This window comes from Heterodontus francisci, chromosome 10 (assembly GCF_036365525.1).
Source record: "Heterodontus francisci isolate sHetFra1 chromosome 10, sHetFra1.hap1, whole genome shotgun sequence".
NCBI classification, from domain to species: Eukaryota; Metazoa; Chordata; class Chondrichthyes; order Heterodontiformes; family Heterodontidae; genus Heterodontus; species Heterodontus francisci.
The window spans coordinates 47838648-47865308 of NC_090380.1; the positions used below are offsets into that span (position 1 = coordinate 47838648).

The 26661-nt window shown below is 41.6% G+C and overlaps 1 protein-coding gene across 7 annotated transcripts in view; it reads left to right on the plus strand.

Annotated features, from left to right (window-relative positions):
• Positions 1 to 26661, plus strand: part of dmd (dystrophin) — a 1950296-nt gene that overhangs the window by 1247196 nt on the left and 676439 nt on the right. For all 7 annotated transcript variants that reach the window (XM_068040560.1, XM_068040554.1, XM_068040555.1 and 4 more), the window contains one exon: positions 21748 to 21923. In XM_068040560.1, the coding sequence (XP_067896661.1) occupies positions 21748 to 21923 (176 nt within the window). The remainder of the gene's footprint in view (positions 1 to 21747; positions 21924 to 26661) is intronic.

Below are 26661 nucleotides of genomic sequence, written 5' to 3' on the forward strand. Positions count from 1 at the left end.
TAGCCTTCTGGAACTCCTTTCGCCTCAGCTTCTGACAAAGCCGTCTGTGCTATTTGGTATATCTCTGGATCAGCTTGCTGTACTGCAATGATAGTCTATCTGTTAAACATCTCATTTGGATTATCTAAATCCCCAAATAAGGTTTCAGATGCCTGGCTATCTATTTGTGGTGCCCCTTTTACCTCCGACAATGAATCCTGTTTAGCTATTGCTTGGGTAACTACACATGCAGGAAATATTCCCAGAACTTACTCCTGTAATTGCCCCATTTCCTTAATTGCACTTGGTTCCTCTGTAACTATAGGAGATACTTTTGATCCAGCCAAATCATTTCCTAGGAGGAGATCAGTTCCTTTTACTGGTAAACCGTGGACAACACCTGCTGTTACTATCCCAGATATTAAGTCACTCTCTAGGTGTACTTTATATAAAGGTATGGGTATATACTCCCTGCCAATTCCATTAACCAAAACTTTAGCGTTTGAAGCGCTCTCTGGTGGAAATCTTATATCTTTCCCCAGCAAGAGTGTTTGGGTCGCTCCTGTAACCCTGAGTATAATGATAGGTTTTCCTGCCTCACTTACAGGATATGGAGTTACTCTCCCCTTTGACAAAAATTCAATATAACCCTCAGGTATTTTATTCTTAACCTCTACACTCCTTATAGTTTTAGTATCTGGTTTCACATTCACAGCTGTCGTTAAAGCTATAGCTTGGTCTGCTATACTCTCAGTCAGAGTCTTTTCCCCTGCACTAAATTTTCAGACCCCAACAAGTCCTATGGGTTTATCTCGCAATTTCCAGCACTCTGGACGAAGATGACTCGTTTTGTTGCAATGATAACACTTTGGCTTGCGCACCTCACTTCTACCCTCAGCACCTTCCTTTCTGACCTGAGGAGGTGATTCTGGGGCATTCCCAGCTGTTCCTTCTTGTCTCCGGCTACTTGCCTTCCTTTCACTCTCCCACTTTCTATCCTTCTTGGGTTTATGGAGGTGATGGAAAAAATAGGTTGGCTTATTCACAAGCTCAAAATCACCAGCAACCTCTGCTGCTTACCAAGCTTTCACAACTTTCAGGTTATCTATCTGAGTTCTCACTACTGAAGGAATGGAATTTTTAAACTCTTCTAAGAGAATCAATTCTCAAAGGTTCTCATATGTGGTTTCTGTCTTTAATGCCCATATCCAACGGTCAAAATTCATTTACTTCACCCTCTCAAATTCTAAATATGTCTGCCCAGCCAATCTCTGTAAGTTCCTAAACTTTTGACGGTAAGCTTCAGAGACAAACTCATACACAGGGAGAATAGCCTTTTTTGCCATCTCATAACCTGTAGAAGCCTCTTCAGAAAGCAGGGCATAAGCATCATGAGCTCTGCCTACCAGCTTGTCCTGCATGAGCAATGTCCAGCTTTCTTTCGGCCATTTCATCTGTTCGGCTATTTTTTCAAATTTTTCCCTTTCCTCGAACTTAGGAAGAGCCTATATAAATTTAAACAACTTCTCACTGGGTCCTGATCTAAACTCAGATTCTTCCTGACCTGAATTTTCCCTGGATTCAAGACTACCCTTTTGTCTTCGTTCCATCTCTTTTAACTTAAATTCCCTCTCTTTTTCACTTTCTCTCTGAAATGCTCTCGCTTTCTCCCTTTCCTCTTTTTCCAATTCAAGTTTTCTTAATGCTATTGCTTTTTCTTTTTCCTTTTCCTTTTTTCCAGTTCAAGTTTTTTCATTTCTAACTGAATCCTAGCCAATACCACTGCATCACTCTTGGACCTGCTACCTTCATGTCTCTCGTATTTCCATTCTTGTTCCTCATATTGCCCTTCATCTGTATCATCATCATCATCTTCTGCTAATTCCGGATGTTAGGCTATTATGTCAATTATCTCTGCTTTTTTGGCACCTGATTTCAATTCCAACCCCAATTTCACTGCCAATTCTTTTAATTTGTTCTTAGTTAAAGTTATCGAGTCACTCAAGGAAACATTCTGCTTTCCTAAAAACTCTGCTACAGGCACTAATGCCATTACAATGGTATAGACTGTACCTTATTATACAAGAATCCTGGTTCTTTTAATTTTTTTGTAATTGGTGTCAGATTTAGATCCCAACAATCGAGTTTCCAATTGATATGATCCCAGACTCAATAGCAATTAATATGATGCCAAACGCAGGACCCCAATTTAAATATGTTATTCCAGAGACGAGTAATTACTATGATTCCAAATGCGAGCCCTCCAAATTAGTCTGGTTGTGATCCCAGATGCGAGCCACCCAATTAATATATGATTCAACTGCAAGCGAGCCCCCAATTAAGATATGATTCAAATCCAGAAACCCAATTAATATATGATTCAAATCCTGGACGAGAAACCCAATTAATATGCTACGACCGACAGCTCCAGTCAAAGCCCCCAATCAAAATATACAATTCTAATTGTGGGAGAAACACACTGTTAATTCAGTCCCGTCCCTCTACAGATCGCCTGACATATCATCTCAAACTTTCCAAATTGAACAAAGACACAGCCAAATTGTACCATCTATTAACCCCCAAATGCGGCTAACCAAACCAGGTGTCTTTAAATCAACAAATTAACTGTTTAATTAGAAAAACTAAATTCTTAAATACTACAAAGATTTAAAGAACATTTAAAATAGAAAAATTAGAGTCCTTGCAAATTTACGGTCCTGCCGGAGGTGAAAAAGTCCAAGGTTGCTGAAGTCCTCACAGCTGTCCGATGGGGAGAAAAAAGTCCGTAGTCTAATTCCAGCAGTAAGTGATGCTTTCCTTCTCCGGAGATGACCACAATAGATCAACAACTCGCATCCACTTCCAATAGAGTCAATCTGGCTTTAGAATTTTTGAAGGATGAAAGAGTGTTACAGTCTAACTTCCCTTCCTTCAGTTTAAATTATCAGAGATCTCTGTTTTAACTTGACTTTTCAGAATTTTGAGAGAGAATAATAAATAAACAGACTAAATTCTCTTCCTTCAGTTTAAATAGTCTGAGAGTGTTCCTTTCAGGTGCTAACATACAGCTGTCTGTCTGTGTCCTCTGTTAGAACAGGCTGTTTGCACTATAAGCCAGTTCAAAATTAAATTGTAACAAATGTATCTCTTGATATTCAGTCGGAGCCGCTGTATCCAAGGCAACAAGAATGCACCTTTTGAATCGCAGTCTCCAAATGGTTGTATCCAAGACAATGAGAATGCATTCTTCGACTCAGTCATTAGAGCCTGCTGCCTTAAAGCAGTATGGCTCTTTTTCCAGCCTTAAAGGCACTCCACATTCTTCCCAAAAAAATAACTACAGGATCATAACAATACATTAAGTTTACTGTTCTACAAGAATTATATGCATCTTTTCTGCCATAAGATTTCTGTACATATTCTTGTTCTTTGTATATAATCATTTCTCTTAAAATTAAAACAATTGCATTGTATTGCCTTGGTAGTATGTCACTTGATTTACCAGAATTTTCAATTACCCAGCACCTCTCAGGTCTGGCGCATGCCGGATAAAAAAGCTTTTACTTTACTTCAGAACTTGTAACATTCTTTGGATGCCCTGGCTTAAAATTTCTAAAGACAGAATTTTTGTGGTACATTCTAAATTCACATTTGCCTTCTTTGAAACAGTACAAGTAATATAAATGCACTTGTGTTCACTTCCATCTTCTATGTAGCTGACCTAATGGCTTGGAGGTAAAACCTATCTACTATGATCTGGAAGTTGTACCTTTTCAGTAATTGGCCCATTCACATTTGCAGGAATTGAGAATAACTACCCCATTTGTGGCAATCTCACTGGATTTAACATAATCCTACAGTATGTTACCAATCACCCTCTTTGGAATAATGCACACTCAATAAACTCTATTCAGATTTTATAGGCTAAAGCACGTAAACTTATGAAATGGATGTGAAGCTCAAAAGTTCAGCAAATAGCACCAGTATAATATATAAACATAATCGTCTATAATTGCTGACTTGCCCTTCATGAGAAATATTGTTGGTATCCTTCTATCTTGGAGCGATGATGGACATGCAGCAAACAATACATTTAGATGGAGTGCCTTCTCTAGGTGCATCTTTGCTGATAGCTGTGGAGGCCAATCCTTGAGAGGCAGGTTCTGCCATAAGTGTCGCACATGAAGCTTCCAGGTGACGTTTTGGGTTGTTGTTTTCTGCATTAGTGTCATGTTGCCAAGCTGCTGTAGCAACTGGTCATCGTGCTGGTGCTCGCCAGCCCACAAGAGGTGTCGCCATTTCCCTCTTTTGTCAGCTAGTGACTCCCAGATGCGATATTTGATGTTTAGGGCTTTCATATCACATTTGCAAGCAGCCTTGAAGTGGAGCTTTGGACGCCCCACTGGCCGTCTGGTTCTGGCTACCTCACCATACAAAAGGTCCTTGGGTATGCGACCATCTTCTATCCTGTGGATGTGCCCAACCCACCAAAGCTACTTCTGTTTGATTAGTGCCAACACACTTGGGAGCTCTGCCTTTGCGAAGACTGCAGCATTCATGATTTTGTCCTGCCAGGATATACCCATAATGCACTGTGGACAGTGACGATGGAAATGTTCAGCTTCTTTTCCTGGTAACTGTAAGTCACCCATGCTTCACAGCCATACAGCAAGGTGCTGAGAACACAGGCCTTGTAAGCATCTGCTTGGTCCGAAGGGTCAGCTTGGTGTGACCCATGTGCATTTCGTGAGTCGGCCAAAGGTGGCAGCTGTTCTCCCCATGCGTGTATTGAGCTGTGCATTAAGGGACAGACTTTAGAAATGTAAGTCTTCAATTTTGAAAGACGAAATTCTGTTTGCTGCAAAGAAAATTCAGTAGGTTTTATACCACTTTCAGCATTGACATAACATCATATTGATTAATATTTCTCAAGCAGCGAATTAACAGTCAACAGGCAACAGAAGACTACCGAAGTGAAACGCATTAGTACTTTCAAGCTATTAATTACAAAGTCAAGATTTTCAGACAAACTTGATATTGCCTTCACGTCTGGTACAATACACATATAAATATATTATTTAGATTTGGAGCTAGAGAAGAATCAGTCAGCACATTTGTGGATTAACAATCTGTTGCTTAGGGTTAAAAGGCAATCACAATGCACAATCAGTACATGAAGATTACAGAAACCATTTACTATTTACAAATATGTGGTCATCGGCAGTTTGAGGCAACAAAAGAATCTGATTTAAGATCAAAAGACACTGAATGCTTCTTCAATTGCAAGTAAAACAAATTAATTCAAAATTCTTCTTCGCATCATTTATTTGGATCTGTCCTTCAGACAGCAATGATACATGGTTTTGTCCAGTTTAATTTGTATAGTCATTTTCAGCTGTTATTTTGCTTTTGTTGTTCATATATTCAGAGTATGAGTACCTCATGTTTCTGCTTTATTTCTGGTTTAAGAGTTCAGAAATTTGTTATATAAAATCCTAGAAACCACTTGCAAGTCATTAATGAGTTGATTCTGACCAATCAATCTTGCAGTTAATATCCATATTTTGCAGCAATATGATTTGAAAAGCCTTACTGAATTCTTGATGCCCGTATCTGCACTCTGCATGTAGTTGTTTCTATCTCAGTAAAATTTCTGAGCACTTTATTTGGAAGCCTGAGTGGATGTTGGCAGCCTATCACATTAGAATATTAAGCTGATTCCAGATTGACAAGCAATGATGATGTTAATAGGGAAGTAATGAAAGTTTAGATCATGTTTGCTATGAAAAGTCAAATGTTGGAAATGGCTGTGAGCCTGCAGTGACCTGTGAGGCTAGTTGAGTTACCACTCAGTAATGAATGTGAGAAGATGATTAGCATATTGATTACATTTTGTGCAAGATATTATGGTGAAAAAGGAGACCACAGTAATCTTGCATACAAGATTAATAAATTGTTATTTAATTCCTCTGCGCTATTGTTTAAATCATATCATCCTAAAGTTTTGGGTTCAGGATTTGTGGAAGCAAGGCATTCACTGTGAGTGAAAGATGCTGCACATGTATGAGTGGCTTAAGGATCTGACAGGACAGTACCAAAATAATTCTCCACAATGACTTATCTTTTTGACGATTGCCCAGTAATTTTCTTGAACAAGAAAACCACTTTCACCCATTGAACATCAGTCGGTATAGATTTACTTACATTATTACTTGCTACAGTTCATCCTGAGTCAATACCAGCAACGTGTTGGCAGGAATCCCAGATCGCGTTGGCATTGATATTCCTTATTAGGACTCGCAAACTGATTGTGTCAAGTGAAGCTGCATTAGTAGCTTTTTTTTTTGTAATGCAGTGGAAATCTGTTTTCCAGAAGACTGAATCCAAGCACGTATATCCGCCGCTTGTCAGAAGATGACTACCTATTGTAAATTGTTGATTTAGTCTTCAAGACTGACAAACTTTGTCACTTATATTGGTCTCTATATCTAACATACAGAAGGCTTGTCCTTTAAATTCTGAGTCTATTTATAGGGGGAGCAGAGGAAGAAATTAATTTGATGTCTTAAATATTGGCATGCCATTTTACTTGAGTTGTCATTTCCTGCTTCTCTTGGGCCCACAAAAATAAAACTTGAAAATTTTTGGCCAGCAGTTTTAGTGGCTTGCAGTGATTCCTTGTAGGTTAGACTGTTCAAGATTGAGTGCAAATAGATGGAACTCTGCATATTGGTATCTGAATTTCACATTTGGGGTCCTACAAGCAGCAGAAGGACTCTGATTTGCATATTTAAGGAACCAATTGCCTGTTTCAAGTGTGCACCTGGGATGACTAAAAGCTGGCCAATATGGCATCCATCGCAATTCTGGCATAGTTCAGGAGTGGCAGACGCTGATGCAAAATTCAGAGGTTTTGCATCACTTATACACTGCAAAATTGGGCAGTCATGAATTGAATTACTCCCCCTGACCCCCCTCACTTCCCTGTATGCTTATTCTATCATGGACTTCCCTTCTACACCCCCTAGGTTAGGGAACACTGATTTCTTTTCCCAACCTGTCTGGAAAAAAAAATCAAACTGTGCTTATTATTATCATTATTATTAAATAACTATTGAAATACTTAAGTAACCCTCAATCCCATTGCTGATACTCATATTGTGAAAACAAATGGTAGTGGTAAAGTATATTGGAGCCAATGTGGCACCATGGCCTTTGGGAACCCAGGTTCTTAGCATGTCCTGATCCCAGCCCTTTCACTGTGAGAAAATGTTGACCAAATTCCATGTACTTCTCTAATATGGATTGTGGGAAAACTGGAGACTGTGGGAGGAAGAATCATCAAAGCCAGGCTGACATCAGAATGCTATTGTCAATGGACTGCAAACAAATTTTTCCACTTGCTGTTTTTTCCCTGTGGATAGTCCATGATATGGGACAGACTCTCCTTCCAGTGTAAATCTCTTTGCTTATAGGGGAGCCATTTGGTCTCAAGAATGAAGTGATAAGGGGGAAATGTGAAAGGCAAATGAGAGCGAGTAAAGAGGTGGAGATTTCAAAAACACTGGCAAGGAAAGCGCTATGTAACCTGTCAACGGAGAATAAAGTTTTACCAAAAAGGTTAAATATTTACCTATTTTGTGCATGTGAGAAAGAAATTACACCGTCAAAAAATATTGGTGGGATGGTAATTAAATGTGTTAAGGTTACAGAAGTCAAAATTTGCATTTCCGTTTCTGTGCTTATTAATTGAGTGTAATGCACAAAATACAATCTCAGTAAAGGGTTGCTTTGGAAGTTACTTCCAGATGATCAAATATTCAAAGCAGTTGATTTTTCTATGCCATTCTCCACACATGCAAAGGGTTTTTTTTTCTGTTTATAATAGATGGAAGTGCAGAACTGTATACAGAATAATGGTGTCATTCTGTCCACCTCTTACATTCAAATAGTTGCAATGCATTAGGCACGGCTCAGGAATGTTTTTTTTTCATCCTTATGGCATAATGGGTTTTGGAATTCATTCCATCGATGTTCTTGTCTAGAATCTTGGATAGAAAACTCCCTAGAAATCTTTGCTAATTTGCCTGTATTAGATTTGCAGACATCCTTAATAATGTTTTTAATGAGTACTGTCTCAAAAGATTTATTACAGCAGTTTAATAGGGATTTTCAATGAATGCAGTTGGTGCTGTTCATTGTCCTGCTTACAGAAGGAAAACAGTCTTGAGTATTGGAAACAATTAGTAAAAGTATGCCATTACTCCGTAATGAACTCTATCAGTTCATTTCATCTCCTGAGCAAAGGTTTTGCAAAGTTAGTTCCTACACTCCACATAGTTAATTATATGAAACCATATTAAATGTCAATTAGGGTCAGTGGCCTCTTAATCTTAAGGCTGAGGGTGTATGTTGCATTTCAGAATTGAAGTGCATAATCTAGACTGACACTTTAGCATAACATCAAAGGAGTGCTGCATAGTCAATGATACTGTCCTTTGAATGTGTTGTTAAATTAAGGCACTACTTGCCTGTTTTGATGAATCCATGGCACTATTCAAAGAAAAGCAGGGGAATTCTTCTGATATCCCGGGCAACAGTTACCCCTTAATCAAAGTCACCAAAAAAGATTATCTGGTTATTCATCTCATTCCTCTTTGTGGGATCTTGCTATGCACAGTCAGCTGCTGTGTTGCATTCAGCACAACAGTGACTTCACTTCAGACATTTTTCATTGGCTTTGAAGTGCTTTGGGACATCCTGGCGTTGTGAAAGGCACTAGGTAAATGCATGTCTTTTTTTCAATATCATTCTAACCAGATAGTCATCCAGCTCTTTTGGTGGTTACTAACTGACACTAAATTAACTGCTTCAGCTGGGAATCTATTCTACATATCTGTGAGCAAAACACTCTTCTACTCACAAGTCTTACTTGTTTGTTATGTTTTTACTTGCATTCACGAGTTCCGCTGACATTCAAGTTAAATTATCTGCTTGCAGTTACATATTGCTGCAGCTGGAAGTTTCGGATCACTTGTGTAATGTTCTTCTTGTCAAAGAAAAAGGACTCAATTTGTGAGTGCTTCTTGAAATTTTGAAGTGCATAAGTCCGAGATTAATCCTGGCTTTTCTCTATATTGCACAGTTTGAAAGGCTGGATTCGAAAAATACAAATGCTATTCCAAATATGATGCAAAGTTTGAGCACTCTAGCATCCAAATTATAATTCAGTGATCTTAAAGGAACCATTTTTAACAAGTTATAAAATCATGAAGTCAATTATGGCACAGGAGGAGGCCATTTGGCCCATCGAGCCTGTGCCGGCTCTCTGTAGAGCAATCCAATCAGTCCCATTCCCCTCCTCTATCCATGTAGCCTTGCAAGTTTATTTCCCTTCAGTATCTATGCAATTTCCTTTTGAAATAATTGATAGTCTCCGCTTCCACCACCCTCATTGGCAGCAAGTTCCAGGTCATTACCGCTCACTGCGTTTAAAAAAAGTTCTTCTTCAAATCCCCCCATATCCTCTTGACCAAAACCTTAAATCTCTGTCCTCTAGTCATTGTACCATCAGCTAATGGGAACAGCTTTTCTTTCTCTACTTTATCTAAACCTGTCATAATCTTGTACACCTCGATTAAATCTCCCCTCAATCTCCTTTGCTCCAAGGAGAACAACTTCTTCTTAGGCAGTCCCTCGGGATCGAGGATGACTTGCTTCCACTCTGGTTCGATGGGTTCTGAGAAAGCTGATAAGTCCAATGTGTGATCTGCAGACTCTGCCACTTGAGGGGCAGGTGGTGCTTGAAGGGTCAGGGAGATGAGTAGTTTGGAGGTTTGTGTGCTCTCTCGGACACCACAACTTCACTTCTGCATGTTCCTGTCGACGTCCCTTGAGGTGTACGATGCCTTGCCGAATGAGCTTTCTCCATCTAAGACGGTCACAAGCCAGGGACTCCCACAAGTCGATGGAGATGTTTGATCTGTTCAGAGATGCTTTGAGGACATCTCTAAAGGTTTACCACTGTCTTCCTGGGAGTCTCCTGCCTCTACCAAGGTCCGAGTAGAACAGCTGCTTCGGGAGTCTGGTGTCCAGCATGTGAATGACATGTCCCACCCAGCAGTGCTTGTTTTCGGTGATTAGCGCCCCAATGCTGGGCAGGTTGGCTTGGGCGAGAATGCTGCTGTTGGACCTCCTTTCTTGCCACCAGATTTGGAGGATCTTGGGGAGGCATCTCTGTGGTACTTCTCCGGTATTTTAAGGTGCCTGCTGTAGGTTGTCCAAGTCTCCGAAGCGTATAGGAGCGCAGGGATCACTTTTTGAAGAGATGACTAAGGTAGTGGACAGGGGAATGTCTATGGATGTTATTTATATGGACTTCCAGAAGGCATTTGATAAAGTCCCACATAAGAGACTGTTAACTAAGGTAGATGCCCATGGAGTTGAGGGCAAATTATTGACATGGTTAGAAAGTTGGTTGAGTGGTAGGCGGCAGAGAGTGGGGATAATGGGTAAGTACTCCGATTGGCAGGATGTAACTAGTGGTGTCCCGCAGGGATCTGTGTTGGGGCCTCAATTATTCACATTATTCATTAACGACTTGGATGATAGCATAGTAAGTCATATATCCAAATTTGCTGATGATACTAAGTTAGGCGGCATTGTAGACAGTCTAGATGATAGCATAAAATTGCAAAGAGATATTGACAGACTATGTGAGTGGGCAAAACTGTGGAAGATGGATTTCAATGCGGGCAAGTGTGGGGTTATCTATTGTAGACCAAAAAAGGATAGAGCAGGGTACTTTCTAAATGGGAAGAGGTTAAGTCCAATGGATGTCCAAAGAGACTTGGGATTTCAGGTGCATAGATCCTTAAAATGCCACGAGCAAGTGCAGAAAGTAATCAAAAAGGGTAATGGAATGCTAGCCTTTATATCTAGAGGATTGGAGTATAAAGACACAGAGGTTATGCTGCAGCTGTACAAAACCCTGGTTCGACCCCACTTGGAGTACTGTGAGCAGTTCTGGGCACCACACCTTTGGAAGGATATTTTGGCCTTGGAGGGAGTGCAATGTAGGTTTACAAGAATGATACCTGGACTACAGGGGTTTAGTTACGAGGAGAGATTACACAAACTAGGCCTGTTTTCGCTAGAATTTAGAAAGTTAAGGGGTGATCTGATTGAAGTCTTCAAGATATTAACAGGAAAAGACAGGCTAGATAACAATAAACTATTTCCACTGGTTGGAGATTCTAAAAATAGGGGGCTAAAAATTAGGACCAGACCGTTCAGGAGAGATGTTAGGAAGCACTTCTTCACACAAAGGGTGCTGGAGGTTTGGAACACTCTCCCACAAACAGCAGTTGAAGCTGAGATAGATTTTTGTTAAGCAAAGATATTAAGGGATATGGGCCAAACGCAGGTATATGGAGTTAGGCCGCGGATCAGCCATGATCTCATTGAATGGCCGGACAGGCTCGAGGGGCTGAATGGCCTACTCCTGTTCCTATCTTCCTATGTTCCTATGCTGCCCGGTAAAACCATGACCTTCGTCTTGGGTTTAAAATCCTCATCCTCAAATACTCTTTTTCTTGGGCTAAGCTGGCACATTGGGGATGGAAAACACCCCAGATTCTCCAACCTAACCTTGTAGCTAAAATCCCTCATCCCTGGAACCATTCTGGCAAATCGCCTCTGCACCCTCCCAAGGACCCTCACATCCTTCCAAAAGTGTGGTGACCAAAACTGGACGCAATTAGCTAATTGTGGCCTGACCAGAGCTTTATAAAGGTTCACATAATTTCCCTGCTTTTTTACCTATTTTTGAAGCCCAAGATCGGATAAGCTTTGCTAACCATACTCTCAATACATCCTGCCACCTTCAAAGATCTATTCCCATGAACCCCAGATCCCTCTGTCCCTGCAGACGCTTTAGAACTGTGCCATTAAGTCTATACTGTCTATCAAGATCCCTTCTACCAAAATGCATCACCTCATGCTCTATTAAATTCCATCAGCTACTTGTCTGTCCATTCTGCTAGCCCAAAAGTTGACAAATGTTTTTTTTACCTGAGGAGCCTTTTTAAAAGTTAATCTGAAATAAAGAACGCTGGAAATCACAAGATGAAAATTCAGCATTTTTAAACCAAATACTTGGCAATTTGCCAAATATTTCTGGTAGAATGCGTAATTTGCATATATAATAAATTACAGCTCTTGAATTTAAAACAAAATTGAAAATAATATAGACATAACTCTGAATTATCACGTTTTTGACTTTTTACTGTAATTTTGTTAGTGAATTCATTTTAGAAAGAAAACTTTAACTTAGGATGCATAGAATTAAGACAAGTTTTTCAGCTATTGATTCTTGTGATTAAAAAAGCTTCTATAGCGCATTCAAAATATTTTATCATCTCAGCTATATTAGCAACAATAATGGTTATAACAGTTCATGTAGTGCTGAGAGTATAGCAGGCTTGGCACTCTTGATTATTTCAGGGGTAATGCTGTCCTTCCCAGGGGCTTTTCCGCTGGCTAAAGAATCAATGGCATCACTGAGTTCCGATTTGGTTGGCTGTATGTCCAGCTCATCCATGACTGGTAGAGGCTGGGCTGCATTGAGGGCAGTCTCAGTGACAGCATTCTCCCTGGAGTACAGTTCTAGGTAGTGCTCAACCCAGCGGTCCATTTGTTTGTGTTGGTCAGCGATTATGTCCCCTGATTTAGATTTGAGGGGGGCGATCTTCTTGATGGTTGGCCCATGAGCTCTCTTCATGCCATCATACATTCCTCTGATGTTTCCGGTGTCTGAGGCCAGCTGAATATGACTGCATAGGTGTTGCCAGTAGTCATTTGCGCAGTGCTGTTCTTTGTGCAATGCTTCTGGCTGCTTTAAGTGCTGCGGATGTTAAATCGCTGGGGGCTTTCTTGTAGTTCAACAGTGCAGTGCGCTTAGCGGCTATGACAGGTTCCAGCTCTTCATTATGAGATTGAAACCAGTCTGCATTTCTCTTCGCACTTTTGCCGTAGGTGGTCAAAGCTGACTCATAGATGGCGTCTCTGATGTGGGCCCACTTGGTCTCAGCATCCCCTGTGGGAGTGTTTTGAAGGGCTGTTACAAGTGAATTTAGAAAGTTTTGTAACAGCTGTGGATGAGAAATTCTGCTCGTGTTGATGCGCGGGTGGCCCTTCTGCTTGGAATGATGCAACTTCTTTGGTCTGAGTCTGACGAGGGAGCAGTACCCCAGGACATGCGCGATGCCAATTTCATCACCCTCTATAAAAACAAAGGTGACCGCGGTGACTGCAACAACTACCGTGGAATCTCTCTGCTCAGCATAGTGGAGAAAGTCTTTGCTCAAGTCGCTCTGAACAGGCTCCAGAAGCTGGCCGAGCGCGTCTACCCTGAGGCACAGTGTGGCTTTCGTGCAGAGAGATTGACCGTTGACATGCTGTTCTCCCTTCGTCAGATACAGGAGAAATGCCATGAACAACAGATGCCCCTCTACATTGCTTTCATTGATCTCACCAAAGCCTTTGACCTCATCAGCAGACGTGGTCTCTTCAGACTACTAGAAAAGATTGGATGCCCACCAAAGCTACTAAGTATCATCACCTCATTCCATGACAATATGAAAGGCACAATTCAACATGGTGGCTCCTCATCAGAGCCCTTTCCTATCCTGAGTGGCGTGAAACAGGGCTGTGTTCTCGCACCCACACTTTTTGGGATTTTCTTCTCCCTGCTGCTTTCACATGCGTTCAAGTCCTCTGAAGAAGGAATTTTCCTCCACACAAGATCAGGTGGCAGGTTGTTCAACCTTGCCCGTCTAAGAGCGAAGTCCAAAGGACGGAAAGTCCTCATCAGGGAACTCCTCTTTGCTGACGATGCTGCTTTAACATCTCACACTGAAGAGTGCCTGCAGAGTCTCATCGACAGGTTTGCGGCTGCCTGCAACGAATTTGGCCTAACCATCAGCCTCAAGAAAACAAACATCATGGGGCAGGACGTCAGAAATGCTCCATCCATCAATATTGGCGACCACGCTCTGGAAGTGGTTCACGAGTTCACCTACCTAGGCTCAACTATCACCAGTAACCTGTCTCGAGATGCAGAAATCAACAAGCGCATGGGAAAGGCTTCCACTGCTATGTCCAGACTGGCCAAGAGAGTGTGGGAAAATGGCGCACTGACACGGAACACAAATGTCCGAGTGTATCAGGCCTGTGTCCTCAGTACCTTGCTCTATGGCAGCGAGGCCTGGACAACGTATGTCAGCCAAGAGCGACGTATCAATTCATTCCATCATCGCTGCCTCCGGAGAATACTTGGCATCAGGTGGCAGGACCGCATCTCCAACACAGAAGTCCTCGAGGCGGCCAACATCCCCAGCTTATACACACTACTGAGTCAGCAGCGCTTGAGATGGCTTGGCCATGTGAGCTGCATGGAAGATGGCAGGATCCCCAAAGACACATTGTACAGCGAGCTCGCCACTGGTATCAGACCCACCGGCCATCCATGTCTCCGCTTTAAAGACGTCTGCAAACGCGACATGAAATCCTGTGACATTGATCACAAGTCATGGGAGTCAGTTGCCAGTGTTCGCCAGAGCTGGCGGGCAGCCATAAAGACGGGGCTAAAATATGGCGTGTCGAAGAGACTTAGTAGTTGGCAGGAAAAAAGACAGAGGCGCAAGGGGAGACCCAACTGTGCAACAGCCCCGACAAACAAATTTCTCTGCAGCACCTGTGGAAGAGCCTGTCACTCTAGAATTGGCCTTTATAGCCACTCCAGGCGCTGCTTCACAAACCACTGACCACCTCCAGGCACGTATCCATTGTCTCTCGAGATAAGGAGGCCAAAGAAGAAGAATGGTTATAATCATAAAACCTGTTCCTTGACTCAAAGGCATTGCCTATAAGCACAGTGTAGCTATACCACTCGAACAGGTTTATTTAGAGCACAGTGATGTTTTTCGTTATAATATCATTTGGTACCATAAAGTGCAGCATAATGATTATCTTTTTATCCTCACAATAAAAGCACAGATTTTACTTTTCTTGACTTAATTTTGTTTAGGCTTTTTCATGTTCATACGATCCAACTGGAAAGAGTTGGGAGCCGCAAATGTAATGTTAAAGGGCCGCATGGGGCTCCGGAGCTGCAGGTTGCCAAACTCGGTGCTAGGCTATCTATGTCCTGTTGGAGACGATTGGTATTGTTCTCACTGTTTGCCACATCTCCAAGTTTGGTATCATTGGCAAATTTTGAAATTTTACTCTGTATTCCAATATCCAAGTCATTTATACATATTGGTCCTAGCACTGACCCTTATGCAACACCACTGTCTACCATCCTTCAGTGTGAAAAACAACCATTTACTGCAATTCGCTATTTTCTGTCCTTAAGCCAATTTTTTTTATCCAAGCTGATACTGATCCTTTTATTCCATGAGCTCAATTTTGTTAACCAGCCTTTTATGTGGTACTTTGTCAAACACTTTCTTAAAATCCATATGGACATCATCCACTGCCCTCTCCTCATTAACCTTCTCTGTTACTTCATCAAAAAATTCTGTTAGATTAGGCAAACATGATCTGCCATTTACAAATCCATGCTGGGTCACCTTAATTAATTCAAAACTCAAACCTTACCCTCTGATGTTAAACTGACTGGTCTGTGGTTACTAGGAATGTTCTGACACCCTTCCTTGAATAATGATGTCACATTTGCCACTTTCCAATTCTCTGGCACCGCTCCCATATCTAGGGAAGGATGGAAGATTATGGCAAGCTCTTCCGCTACCTCTGCTGCCGCTTCCCTTTGCAACTGGGGATGCAAGCCATCTGGGCCAGGCAACTTCTCCAGTTTTAACATAGCCACTATAGGGCGTGAAAGTCCCTTGCGGAGTCTGACTTGGGTTCGGAGCCGTACTGTGGACGTAACAGGAATGAGTGAATCAACACCTAATAATGTGTTAAAACAGTAATTTTTATTAAGTAATCATTAAACAATTATTAATGATAAAATAAGAAGGAAAGATAGCTATTTAAAAGAAGGGAAGAAAAGCGTATAGAAAGACAACAAACTTATAGTACAATTGCTATAAGCCCAAAATAGTTTGTTCACAACAGTTCCAAAAAATGGTACCATTCCCCCTTCGTACAGACATCACCAAGTCTCCAGAGAACCTTGCAAGGGGGTGGACTCTGTTGTCGATCACTCCGTCAACGTCCCTTCCTCCATAGTCTTCAGTGGTTGACTAGTCCACTCCCACTGCAGCCCCGAACATTGGATGCTGTGCCCCTTTAAGTCCAATTTCTGGCTCCATGCCAGCTTTCCGAGCCCCCATCAGACTTTCTCAAAACAAGAATCTGACAGCCATGAGTCCTTATCGAATTCCTCTCTAAGCATACAAAGCTGCCACGGCTGTTTATACATCCTTTGATGGTGTCTCTCACCTGCCATCAATTAGGTTATATTGTCCATCAATTAAACTTCATCTCCTGACTCCACACCATAGTGGACCACCCCATGTGCAAGGGTATCCATTGTCCTGGCTTGCAGTCCAAGGGTTATCAAATACCGTAAGAACTGACTTCTGTTTAAATAATAGGAAACAGCCATTATTTTTAAGAAGAGAAAAACAGTAATTTAGACAAAACAACAGTTGTGAACATAGCCTGCTTTGACCAGCATGAAACAAAAGGAAAGAGTTCTTGTGAAAAACAAGTTCACAGTTACTATTACTACTGATTACCATTGATGACATAATTGATGAATTATTTGACTTAATCAGAGCATAATCACGCTTAGTTTTTAATCAATGTCTACAAAGTAACCTTTAAAAATTCAATACAGGTTTAATACAGCTTTTTTTAAAATCAAAAGCGAAGCAAAAGCAAGGTAGAGCTTAAAAACAAAACATAGAAGTAAAAAATGTAGTGGCTGCAGGCAGGAGGCCTTCACCGGCCTTTCCAGTACACCTGCCTATCAATTTTCACCCCTTTCATTAGCTCTATCATCTCTGTTTCTACTGATATTTTGTCAGCATTCTCTTCTCCAATAAACACTGATCCAAAGTACTCATTAAGTATTGTAATCTTGCCCTGCGCCTCGAAGCATACATCATCATCCTTGTTCCGAATAGGTCCCACTCTACCTTTTATGATCCGCTTCCTATTTACGTGCCAGTAGAAGATTTTTGCATTCCCTGTTATGTCAACTGCCATTCTATTCTCAGATACTTTCTTTTGCCTGTCTTATTTTCATCTTCACTTCCACTCTGATCTTATTTCACGTGCCATAGGGTTCGTGATGTCTCGGATCGTGTTTTTGGGATCCTTAAGGAGGAGGGGGAGCAGCCCCAAGTCGTGGTCCACATAGGTACCAACGACATAGGCAGGAAGAGAGATGGGGATTTAAGGCAGAAATTCAGGGAGCTAGGGTGGAAGCTTAGAGCGAGAACAACCAGAGTTGTTATCTCTGGGTTGTTGCCCGTGCCACGTGATAGCGAAGCGAGGAATAGGGAGAGAGAGGAGTTGAACACGTGGCTGCAGGGATGGTGTAGGAGGGAGGGTTTAGGTTTCCTGGATAATTGGGGCTCTTTCTGGGGTAGGTGGGACCTCTACAAACAGGATGGTCTTCATCTGAACCAGAGGGGTACCAATATCCTGGGGGGGGAGATTTGCTAGTGCTCTTCGGGGGGGGTTTAAACTAATTCAGCAGGGGAATGGGACCCTAAATTGTAGTTCCAGTGTACAGGATGTTGAGAGCAGTGAGGTCAGGGATAAGGTTACAAGGACGCAAGAGGGCACTGGCAAGCAAGAACTTGGTTTAAAGTGTGTCTACTTCAACGCCAGGAGCATCCGGAATAAGGTGGGTGAGCTTGCAGCATGGGTTGGTACCTGGGATCTCGATGTAGTGGCCATTTCGGAGACATGGGTAGAGCAGGGGCAGGAATGGATGTTGCAGGTTCCGGGATTTAGATGTTTCAGTAACAACAGAGAAGATGGTAAAAGAGGAGGGGGTGTGGCATTGTTAATCAAGGAGAGTATTACAGCGACAGAAAGGACGTTTGAGGACTCGTCTACTGAGGTAGTATGGGCCGAGGTTAGAAACAGGAGAGGAGAGATCACCCTGTTGGGAGTCTTCTATAGACCTCCAAATAGTTCCAGAGATGTAGAGGAAAGGATAGCGAAGATGATTCTCGACAGGGGCGAGAGTAACAGGGTAGTTGTTATGGGGGACTTTAACTTTCCAAATATTGACTGGAAATACGATAGTTCGAGTACTTTAGATGGGTCAGTTTTTGTCCAGTGTGTGCAGGAGGGTTTTCTGACACAGTATGTAGACAGGCCAACCAGGGGCGATGCCACATTGGATTTGGTACTGGGTAATGAACCCGGCCAGGTGTTAGATTTAGATGCAGGTGAGCACTTTGGTGATAGTGATCACAATTCGGTTAGGTTTACCTTAGCGATGGGCAGGGACAGGTATATACCGCAGGGCAAGAATTATAGCTGGGGGAAAGGAAATTATGATGCGATTAGGCAAGATTTAGGATGCGTAGGATGGGGAAGGAAACTGCAGGGGATGGACACAATCGAAATGTGGAGCTTATTCAAGGAGCAGCTACTGCGTGCCCTTGATAAGTATGTACCTGTCAGGCAGGGAGGAAGTTGTCGAGCGAGGGAGCCGTGGTTTACTAAAGAAGTTGAAGCGCTTGTCAAAAGGAAGAAGAAGGCTTATGTTAGGATGAGACGTGAAGGCTCAGTTAGGGCGCTTGAGAGTTACAAGCTAGCCAGGAAGGATCTAAAGGGAGAGCTAAGAAGAGCAAGGAGAGGACACGAGAAGTCATTGGCGGATAGGATCAAAGAAAACCCTAAGGCTTTCTATAGGTATATCAGGAATAAAAGAATGACTTGAGTTAGATTAGGGCCAATCAAGGATAGTAGTGGGAAGTTGTGTGTGGAATCAGAGGAGATAGGGGAAGCGGTAAATGAATATTTTTCGTCAGTATTTGCAGTAGAGAAAGAAAATGTTGTCGAGGAGAATACTGAGATTCAGACTACTAGGCTAGATGGGATTGAGGTTCACGAGGAAGTGTTAGCAATTTTGGAAAGTGTGAAAATAGATAAGTCCCCTGGGCCAGATGGGATTTATCCTAGGATTCTCTGGGAAGCCAGGGAGGAGATTGCAGAGCCTTTGTCCTTGATTTTTATGTCGTCATTGTCGACAGGAATAGTGCCGGAAGACTGGAGGATAGCAAATGTTGTCCCCTTGTTCAAGAAGGGGAGTAGAGACAGCCCTGGTAATTATAGACCTGTGAGCCTTACTTCGGTTGTGGGTAAAATGTTGGAAAAGGTTATAAGAGACAGGATTTATAATCATCTTGAAAAGAATAAGTTCATTAGCGATAGTCAGCACGGTTTTGTGAAGGGTAGGTAGTGCCTCACAAACCTTATTGAGTTTTTCGAGATGGTGACCAAACAGGTGGATGAGGATAAAGCAGTGGATGTGGTGTATATGGATTTCAGTAAGGCGTTTGATAAAGTTCCCCACGGTAGGCTATTGCAGAAAATACGTAAGTATGGGGTTGAAGGTGATTTAGAGCTTTGGATCAGAAATTGGCTAGCTCAAAGAAGACAGAGGGTGGTGGTTGATGGCAAATGTTCATCCTGGAGTTTAGTTACTAGTGGTGTACCGCAAGGATCTGTTTTGGGGCCACTGCTGTTTGTCATTTTTATAAATGACCTGGAAGAGGGTGTAGAAGGGTGGGTTAGTAAATTTGCGGATGACACTAAGGTCGGTGGAGTTGTGGATAGTGCCGAAGGATGTTGTAGGGTACAGAGGGACATAGATAGGCTGCAGAGCTGGGCTGAGAGATGGCAAATGGAGTTTAATGCGGAAAAGTGTGAGGTGATTCACTTTGGAAGGAGTAACAGGAATGCAGAGTACTGGGCTAATGGGAAGATTCTTGGTAGTGTAGATGAACAGAGAGATCTTGGTGTCCAGGTACATAAATCCCTGAAAGTTGCTACCCAGGTTAATAGGGCTGTTAAGAAGGCATATGGTGTGTTAGCTTTTATTAGTAGGGGGATCGAGTTTCGGAGCCACGAGGTCATGCTGCAGCTGTACAAAACTCTGGTGAGACCGCACCTGGAGTATTGCGTGCAGTTCTGGTCACCGCATTATAGGAAGGATGTGGAAGCTATGGAAAGGGTGCAGAGGAGATTTACTCGGATGTTGCCTGGTATGGAGGGAAGGTCTTACGAGGAAAGGCTGAGGGACTTGAGGTTGTTTTCGTTGGAGAGAAGGAGGAGGAGAGGTGACTTAATAGAGACATATAAGATAATCAGAGGGTTAGATAGGGTGGATAGTGAGAGTCTTTTTCCTCGGATGGTGATGGCAAACACGAGGGGACATAGCTTTAAGTTGAGGGGTGATAGATATAGGACAGATGTTAGAGGTAGTTTCTTTACTCAGAAAGTAGTAGGCGCGTGGAACGCCCTGCCTGCAACAGTAGTAGACTCTCCAACTTTAAGGGCATTTAAGTGGTCATTGGATAGACATATGGATGAAAATGGAATAGTGTAGGTCAGATGGTTTCACAGGTCGGCGCAACATCGAGGGCCGAAGGGCCTGTACTGCGCTGTAATGTTCTAATTCTAATTGTTTTTGGCCTGGTTCTCACTTGAAGAATTCACCTAACATGCACAATTTTCTTTTATTTCGTCATATTTTATCTCCCTCATCATCCAAGGAGCCCTGGCTTTGGTTCCCCAGCCTTTCCCCGTTGTTGGAATGTACCTAGCTTGTCCCTGAAACATCTCTTCCTTAAAGATCAGCCGTAGTTCCGTTACAGTTTTTCCTGTCAGTCTTTGGTTCCATTTTACCCTTGCTAGATCCCTTCTCATCCCATTGAAATTCACCCTCTTTCAATTTAGAAGTTCTACCTTAGATTGTTCCTTCCTCTTCTCCATTGCTAATCTAAACCTCATGATACGATGAGGATTGTTATCCAAATGTTCCCCTGTGAAACTTTAATCCAATGTATGTTTTTCTGATTGACAAGTGCTGTCTCAATTTAGCACTGGTGTGCTCTCAGCCATTATAAGTGGACTTTAGTGGCCATTATTTGCTACACTGCAGTATTTACATTTGTAAATTTGAAAGGGTAATCACTTGAACTTTGTTTAGAAGTCTGTCTACACTTAAGCTATCGATGCTTTCAGCATTGTAGGCAGAAATTATTTGTCAAAAATATCCTGTGCTCAAATTAGTACTGTATTTACAGCTGTAAACTGCATTGGATCTCCGGGATTGTCCATAATAACCATCTTTTTCACAAAAATACAGAATGCTTTTATGTTTGTGTCTTCCTCCATCCTCTTTCTCCCAAAATTGCATCGTAAAGATAATGAAAATGAATGGTCATTTTTATGTCGAATGTAAAGGTGAGCAATTTCCACACTCTCTCTTTCCAGAGTGCTTTTTGTATTTTTTGCAAAATGGTGATAATTATGCTTAGCCCCAGAAAGAGAACATTTTTCAGCTTCATACATACTGTGCCAGTAGCTTTCTGCCTGTTAATGGTCCTGTTTTTTATCATGTATTTTTGAAGTACTGGGAGTAATAGTGACATTTATGGTGAAGGTGAAAGTTATCTTGCTCTGTGTTTAGAATGTTGCTTTTTGAACTGATCTGTAATGGTTTATAGTCAAGAGATTTTAATTCTCTGTGCTGCTGTTTTGCAGGAATTACAAGATGGAATTGGAAGCCAGCAAGCTGTTGTCACATCTCTGAATGTGACTGGGGAGGAGATTATTGGACAGTCATCGACAGTCGACGGTGGCATCCTCAAGGAGAAGCTCAGCAACCTGAACAGACATTGGCAGGACATCTGCAGACAGGTGGATGAGAGAAAGAGAAGGTAATCTCATGGCTTTCATTCCATATTTTATTGTCGAGCTGTTTGCAATATGTAGTAATTAACCTTTCCTTTTTCCAGGTTGCAGTATATTCATTTCAATTACAGATGACACAGTCTAGACTTTGCGACATATCTGAAACACAGAAAGGTTATTCAACAGGAATTTCCTCAAGACTTCTCCAGATCAGTTTCTGTAAGTTCAGCAGAAGATTGGTGGATAGTTACATTTCAACCAATCTTTTGCTGAAGTCATGGCAGTCTATCAGGAAATCCACCAAGCAGATTCCCAGCTGTTGTCTGTTTGATGATGTGCCAGTGGGATTCTGCATTCTAGAAAAAATATTTTGCTACCCATTAGTACAAGAAAAATGAGGTTCTTTATTGGTTCATTCACATTTTTTTCCTTGTGGATTTTTAATTAAGTTTTTCCTTTAAGCTGACAAATGATATATGAAGAAGAAATGTTTCCATATCAATTCACCTATTCGGAGGGAACTATATTCAAAGCTTGAGGGTGCTGATGAGTATAAGTTATTCGGGGGGTGGCGAGCATAGTGCGTTAGAGCACTTAGAAGTGACTGCAGAGGAAATTGCTGTAGCGAATCTGCTCTGCCACTAGATGTCTTTAATATCGACTTCGGGCAGTAGAGGGTCCAGAGAAATGTAGATGCAGCCTGGGAGTTAAAATAGCCCATGTCTCACACACTCACCTATCTATGGGGTTTCCTCCACCCCGACAACACAATTGCCCAATGCGATCCAGGTTAAAATCACAACTATTTTAAAGTTACAGTGTTAAAATGGCATTGTTTATTGATAGCTACCACTATTAAGAAAATTAATTGGCAAATGCTTATATAGTCTTTGTATTAAGTATGACATAATTCCTTATCTAGTGATTCTTGATGGGAAAGAACCTATTAATTATCAACTTTGATGAAGGATAGAGTTACAAAATTAGCTAAGGCAGCCTTTGTCAAATGAATGAAATATTTAGCTTTGATAAAAGCAAAATACTGCAGGTGCTGGAAATCTGAAATAAAAACAAAGTGCTGGAAATACTCAGCAGGTCAGGCAGCATCTGTCGAGAGAAAAGTAGAGTTAATGTTTCAGGCCTGTGACCTTTCATCAGAACTTTCATCAGCTTTGGTGTTGATTAGAAACTTATTGCTTGGCTAAGTATGCAGCATGTAGTTGATATGGTGTACATGGACTTCCAAAAAGTGTTTGACAAAGTGCCACATAACAGGCTTGTCAGCAAAGTTAAAGACCATGGAATAAAAGGGACAGTGTCAGCATGGATACGAAGTTGGTCGAATGACAGGAAACAGAGAATAATGGTGAACGTTTGTTTTTCAGACTGGAGCAAGATATGTAGTGGGGTTCCCCAGGAATCAGTATTAAGTCAAAAGCAAAATACGGTGGATGCTAGAAATCTGAAAGAAAAACAGAAAATGCTGAAAGGAGAGAAACAGTTAATGTTTCAGGACTGTGACCTTTCATCAGAACTGAGAAAGCCGGTATTAGGATCACTGCTTTTCTTGATCTGTATCAGTGACCTAGACTTGGGTGTGCAGGGCACAATTTCAAAATTTGTGGATGACACAAAAGGACACATGGAAGTATTGTGAACTGTGAGGAGGATAGTGATAGACTTCAAGAGGACATGGACAGGCTGGTGGAATGGGCAGACATGTGGCAGATGAAATTTAATGCAGAGAAGTGTGAAGTGATATATTTTGGAAAGAAGAATGAGGAAGGGATATAAAATATAGGATAGAATTACAATGGGAGTGCAGGAGCAGAAGGATCTATAGGCATATGTGCAGAAATTGTTGACGGTGGCAGGGCAGGTTGGGAAAGCAGTTAATAAGGCATATGGGATCCTGGGCCTTATAGATAGAGGCATAGTGTACAAAAAGCCTCAACTGGAGTATTGTGCTCTATTCTGGGCACCACACTTTAGGAAGGATGTGAAGGCATCAGAGAGGATGCAGTAAAGATTTATGAGAATGGTTCAAGGGATGAGGGACTTCAGTTATGTGGATAGATTGGAGAAGCTGCGGCTGTTCTCTTTTGCGAGAAGGTCGAGAGGAGATTTGATCGAGGTATTCAAAATCTTGAGGGTCTGGACAAAGTAAGTGCGGAGAAACAGTTGCCATTGGCGGAAGGGTTGAGAACCAGAGGATTTAAGGTGAATGGCAAAAGAACCAAAGGCGACATGAGGAAAAGCTTTTTTATGCAGTGAGTGGTTATGATCTGGAATGCATTGCCTGCGAGTGTGGTGGAAGCAGATTCAATCGTGGCTTTCAAAAGAGATTTGGATAATTATCTGATGAGAACAAAAATTGCAGGGCTATGGGGAAAAGTGAAATTAGCTGAGTTGTTCTTGCAGAGAGCTGGCACAGACACGACGGGCCAAATTACCTCCTCCTATGTTGCAACCATTCTATGATGCTATGGTTTGGACCATTTGGACCAAACTAATCATGTGTGTGCCATTCATTCATTCATTAATAATGCATATTTCTTTATTATTAATTTAGCAACATTCATGTCATTAATATTTAACAATTTTTTACTTCATTACATTAAATTTTGTGGAAAGGTTGAAGACGCTTCATTTATTTTTGCGTTTTCTTCTTCTCCCCTTACTATATAAGTCTTAAGAATTCTTTGTTGCAAAATACCATCAAATATTTAGACCAACAATGCATTATGCATTGGCTAGTTTCTTTTGGGTTGTTTGAGGAGGATTGGTGGCTTGGTTTTCATCTCTTCTTTCATCTTCTGTGTCTAACTGCTTTTTTATTGGAACACTAAAAGCAGGTATGGTTGCATTTGTTTGTATCAGACATGTGAGGCACATCAGATTCTGCAGAGCTAAGCAACCTTGGAGAAAATTTTACATACTTGCAATTGTTGTGGCAATTTGCACACGCAAGGTTTCTCCTGAAGTGTCTCATTTAATGTATTACTTTCCATTTCTGCTAAATATAAAATATGTAAGGACTTCTTGCTTTGTTTGCTAGTTTAACTCATTCACTGCTAGTTAAGATTCTGAAATTGTGGTCAAAGGCAAAGACGACCAAAATAAGTGAATGTTAAAGTATTAAAAAAAAGATCCATTGGGGGAATTTTATGGGCTGTGCAAGAGCAGATTTGGTGGCATGCGGGGTGATTTAATTAGGCGGGAATAGTTTTTTCGGATTCCTGATGGCGGGATATTTTTGAGAAATTAAGTCAGCAGTATTTTTCCAGCATTCCGGGGTTATCCCTGCACAGTGGCAGATTTCAGCTTTGAATTCATTTACATGCCATAAATACTCGTTATCCCGCACTTCGTTCCAATTCAGTCCTACCTGCCAGATTAAGTGAACGGCGAGCACTCTTCCCATGTCACCCGGTTCACGATTGAGTCTATGGTCTGTGTTGTTCTCTCTTTAACTATTCGGCAAAACATGCGCCAACATTGGAATGGTTGTTTGGCTCCAAGCTCGGCACCAGCAAAGGTGATTCTTCTCAGGGGATGACAGCAAAGGCATGGGGGTGTTGCTGCAGAAATAAAGTGAATGATGTGAAGTTGGTGCTGGATTACAAAAATTAAGGGAGGCTAAAACATTTTTCATTGATTTTAAGCTTGATTTCAGGCTCCTATGCAGAAACTTACATGACAGGAAGGCTTCTGATCCTTGAGGCTGCAAGTACAGAATGTTTTATATCTGTGGCAATCATATCTATCAATATGATAGAATTCTTCATCAAGATGGAGAGTGACGTAGTTGATTCTGAGACAAGGGTCCTGAATCTTAGTAAAGGAAACTACGAAGATATGAAGCGCGAGTTGACCATGATGGATTGGGAAACGTTACTTAAAGGAATTATGGTGGATAGGCAATGGCAAACATTTAAAGAGCACATGGATGAACTGCAACAATTGATAATCCCTGCCTGGCGCAAAAGTAAAACGGGAAAGGTAGTCAAACCATGGCTTACAAGGGAAATTAGAGATATCATTAGATCCAAGGAAGAGGCATATAAATTTGCCATAAAAAACAACAGACCTGAGGATTGGGAGCAGTTTAGAATTCAATAAAGGAGGACCGAGGGATTGATTAAAAAGGGGAAAATAGAGTACGAGAGCAAGCTTGCAGGGAACATAAAAACTGACCGTAAAAGTTTCTATAGGTATGTGAAGAGAAAAAGGTTGGTGAAGACAAATATAGGTCCCTTACAGTCAGAAACAGGGGAATTTATTATGGGGAATAAAGAAATAGCTGACCAACTAAACGCATACTTTGGTTCCGTCTTCATAAAGGAAGACACAAATATCATACCAGAAATGTTGGGGAACACAGGGCTTAGTGAGACAGAGGAACTGAAGGAAATCAGTATTAGTAGAGAAATGGTATTGGGGAAATTGATGGGATTGAAGGCCGATAAATCCCCAGGGCCTGATGGTATGCATCCCAGAGTACTTAAGGAAGTGGCCCTAGAAATAGTGGATGTATTGGTGGTCATTTTCCAAGATTCTATAGACTCCGGAACAGTTCCTACAGATTGGAGATGTTACTTGCTGTTCCTTCAATCAAGTCATTAATATAGAGTGTCATTAGCTGAGGCTCCAGCACTGATCCTTGCAGCAGCACACTAGTTACAGTCTGCCAACTTCTGTCCATTAACCAATCCTCTATCCATATTATCCCCAATCCATCAGCCCTTATCTTGCATATTAACC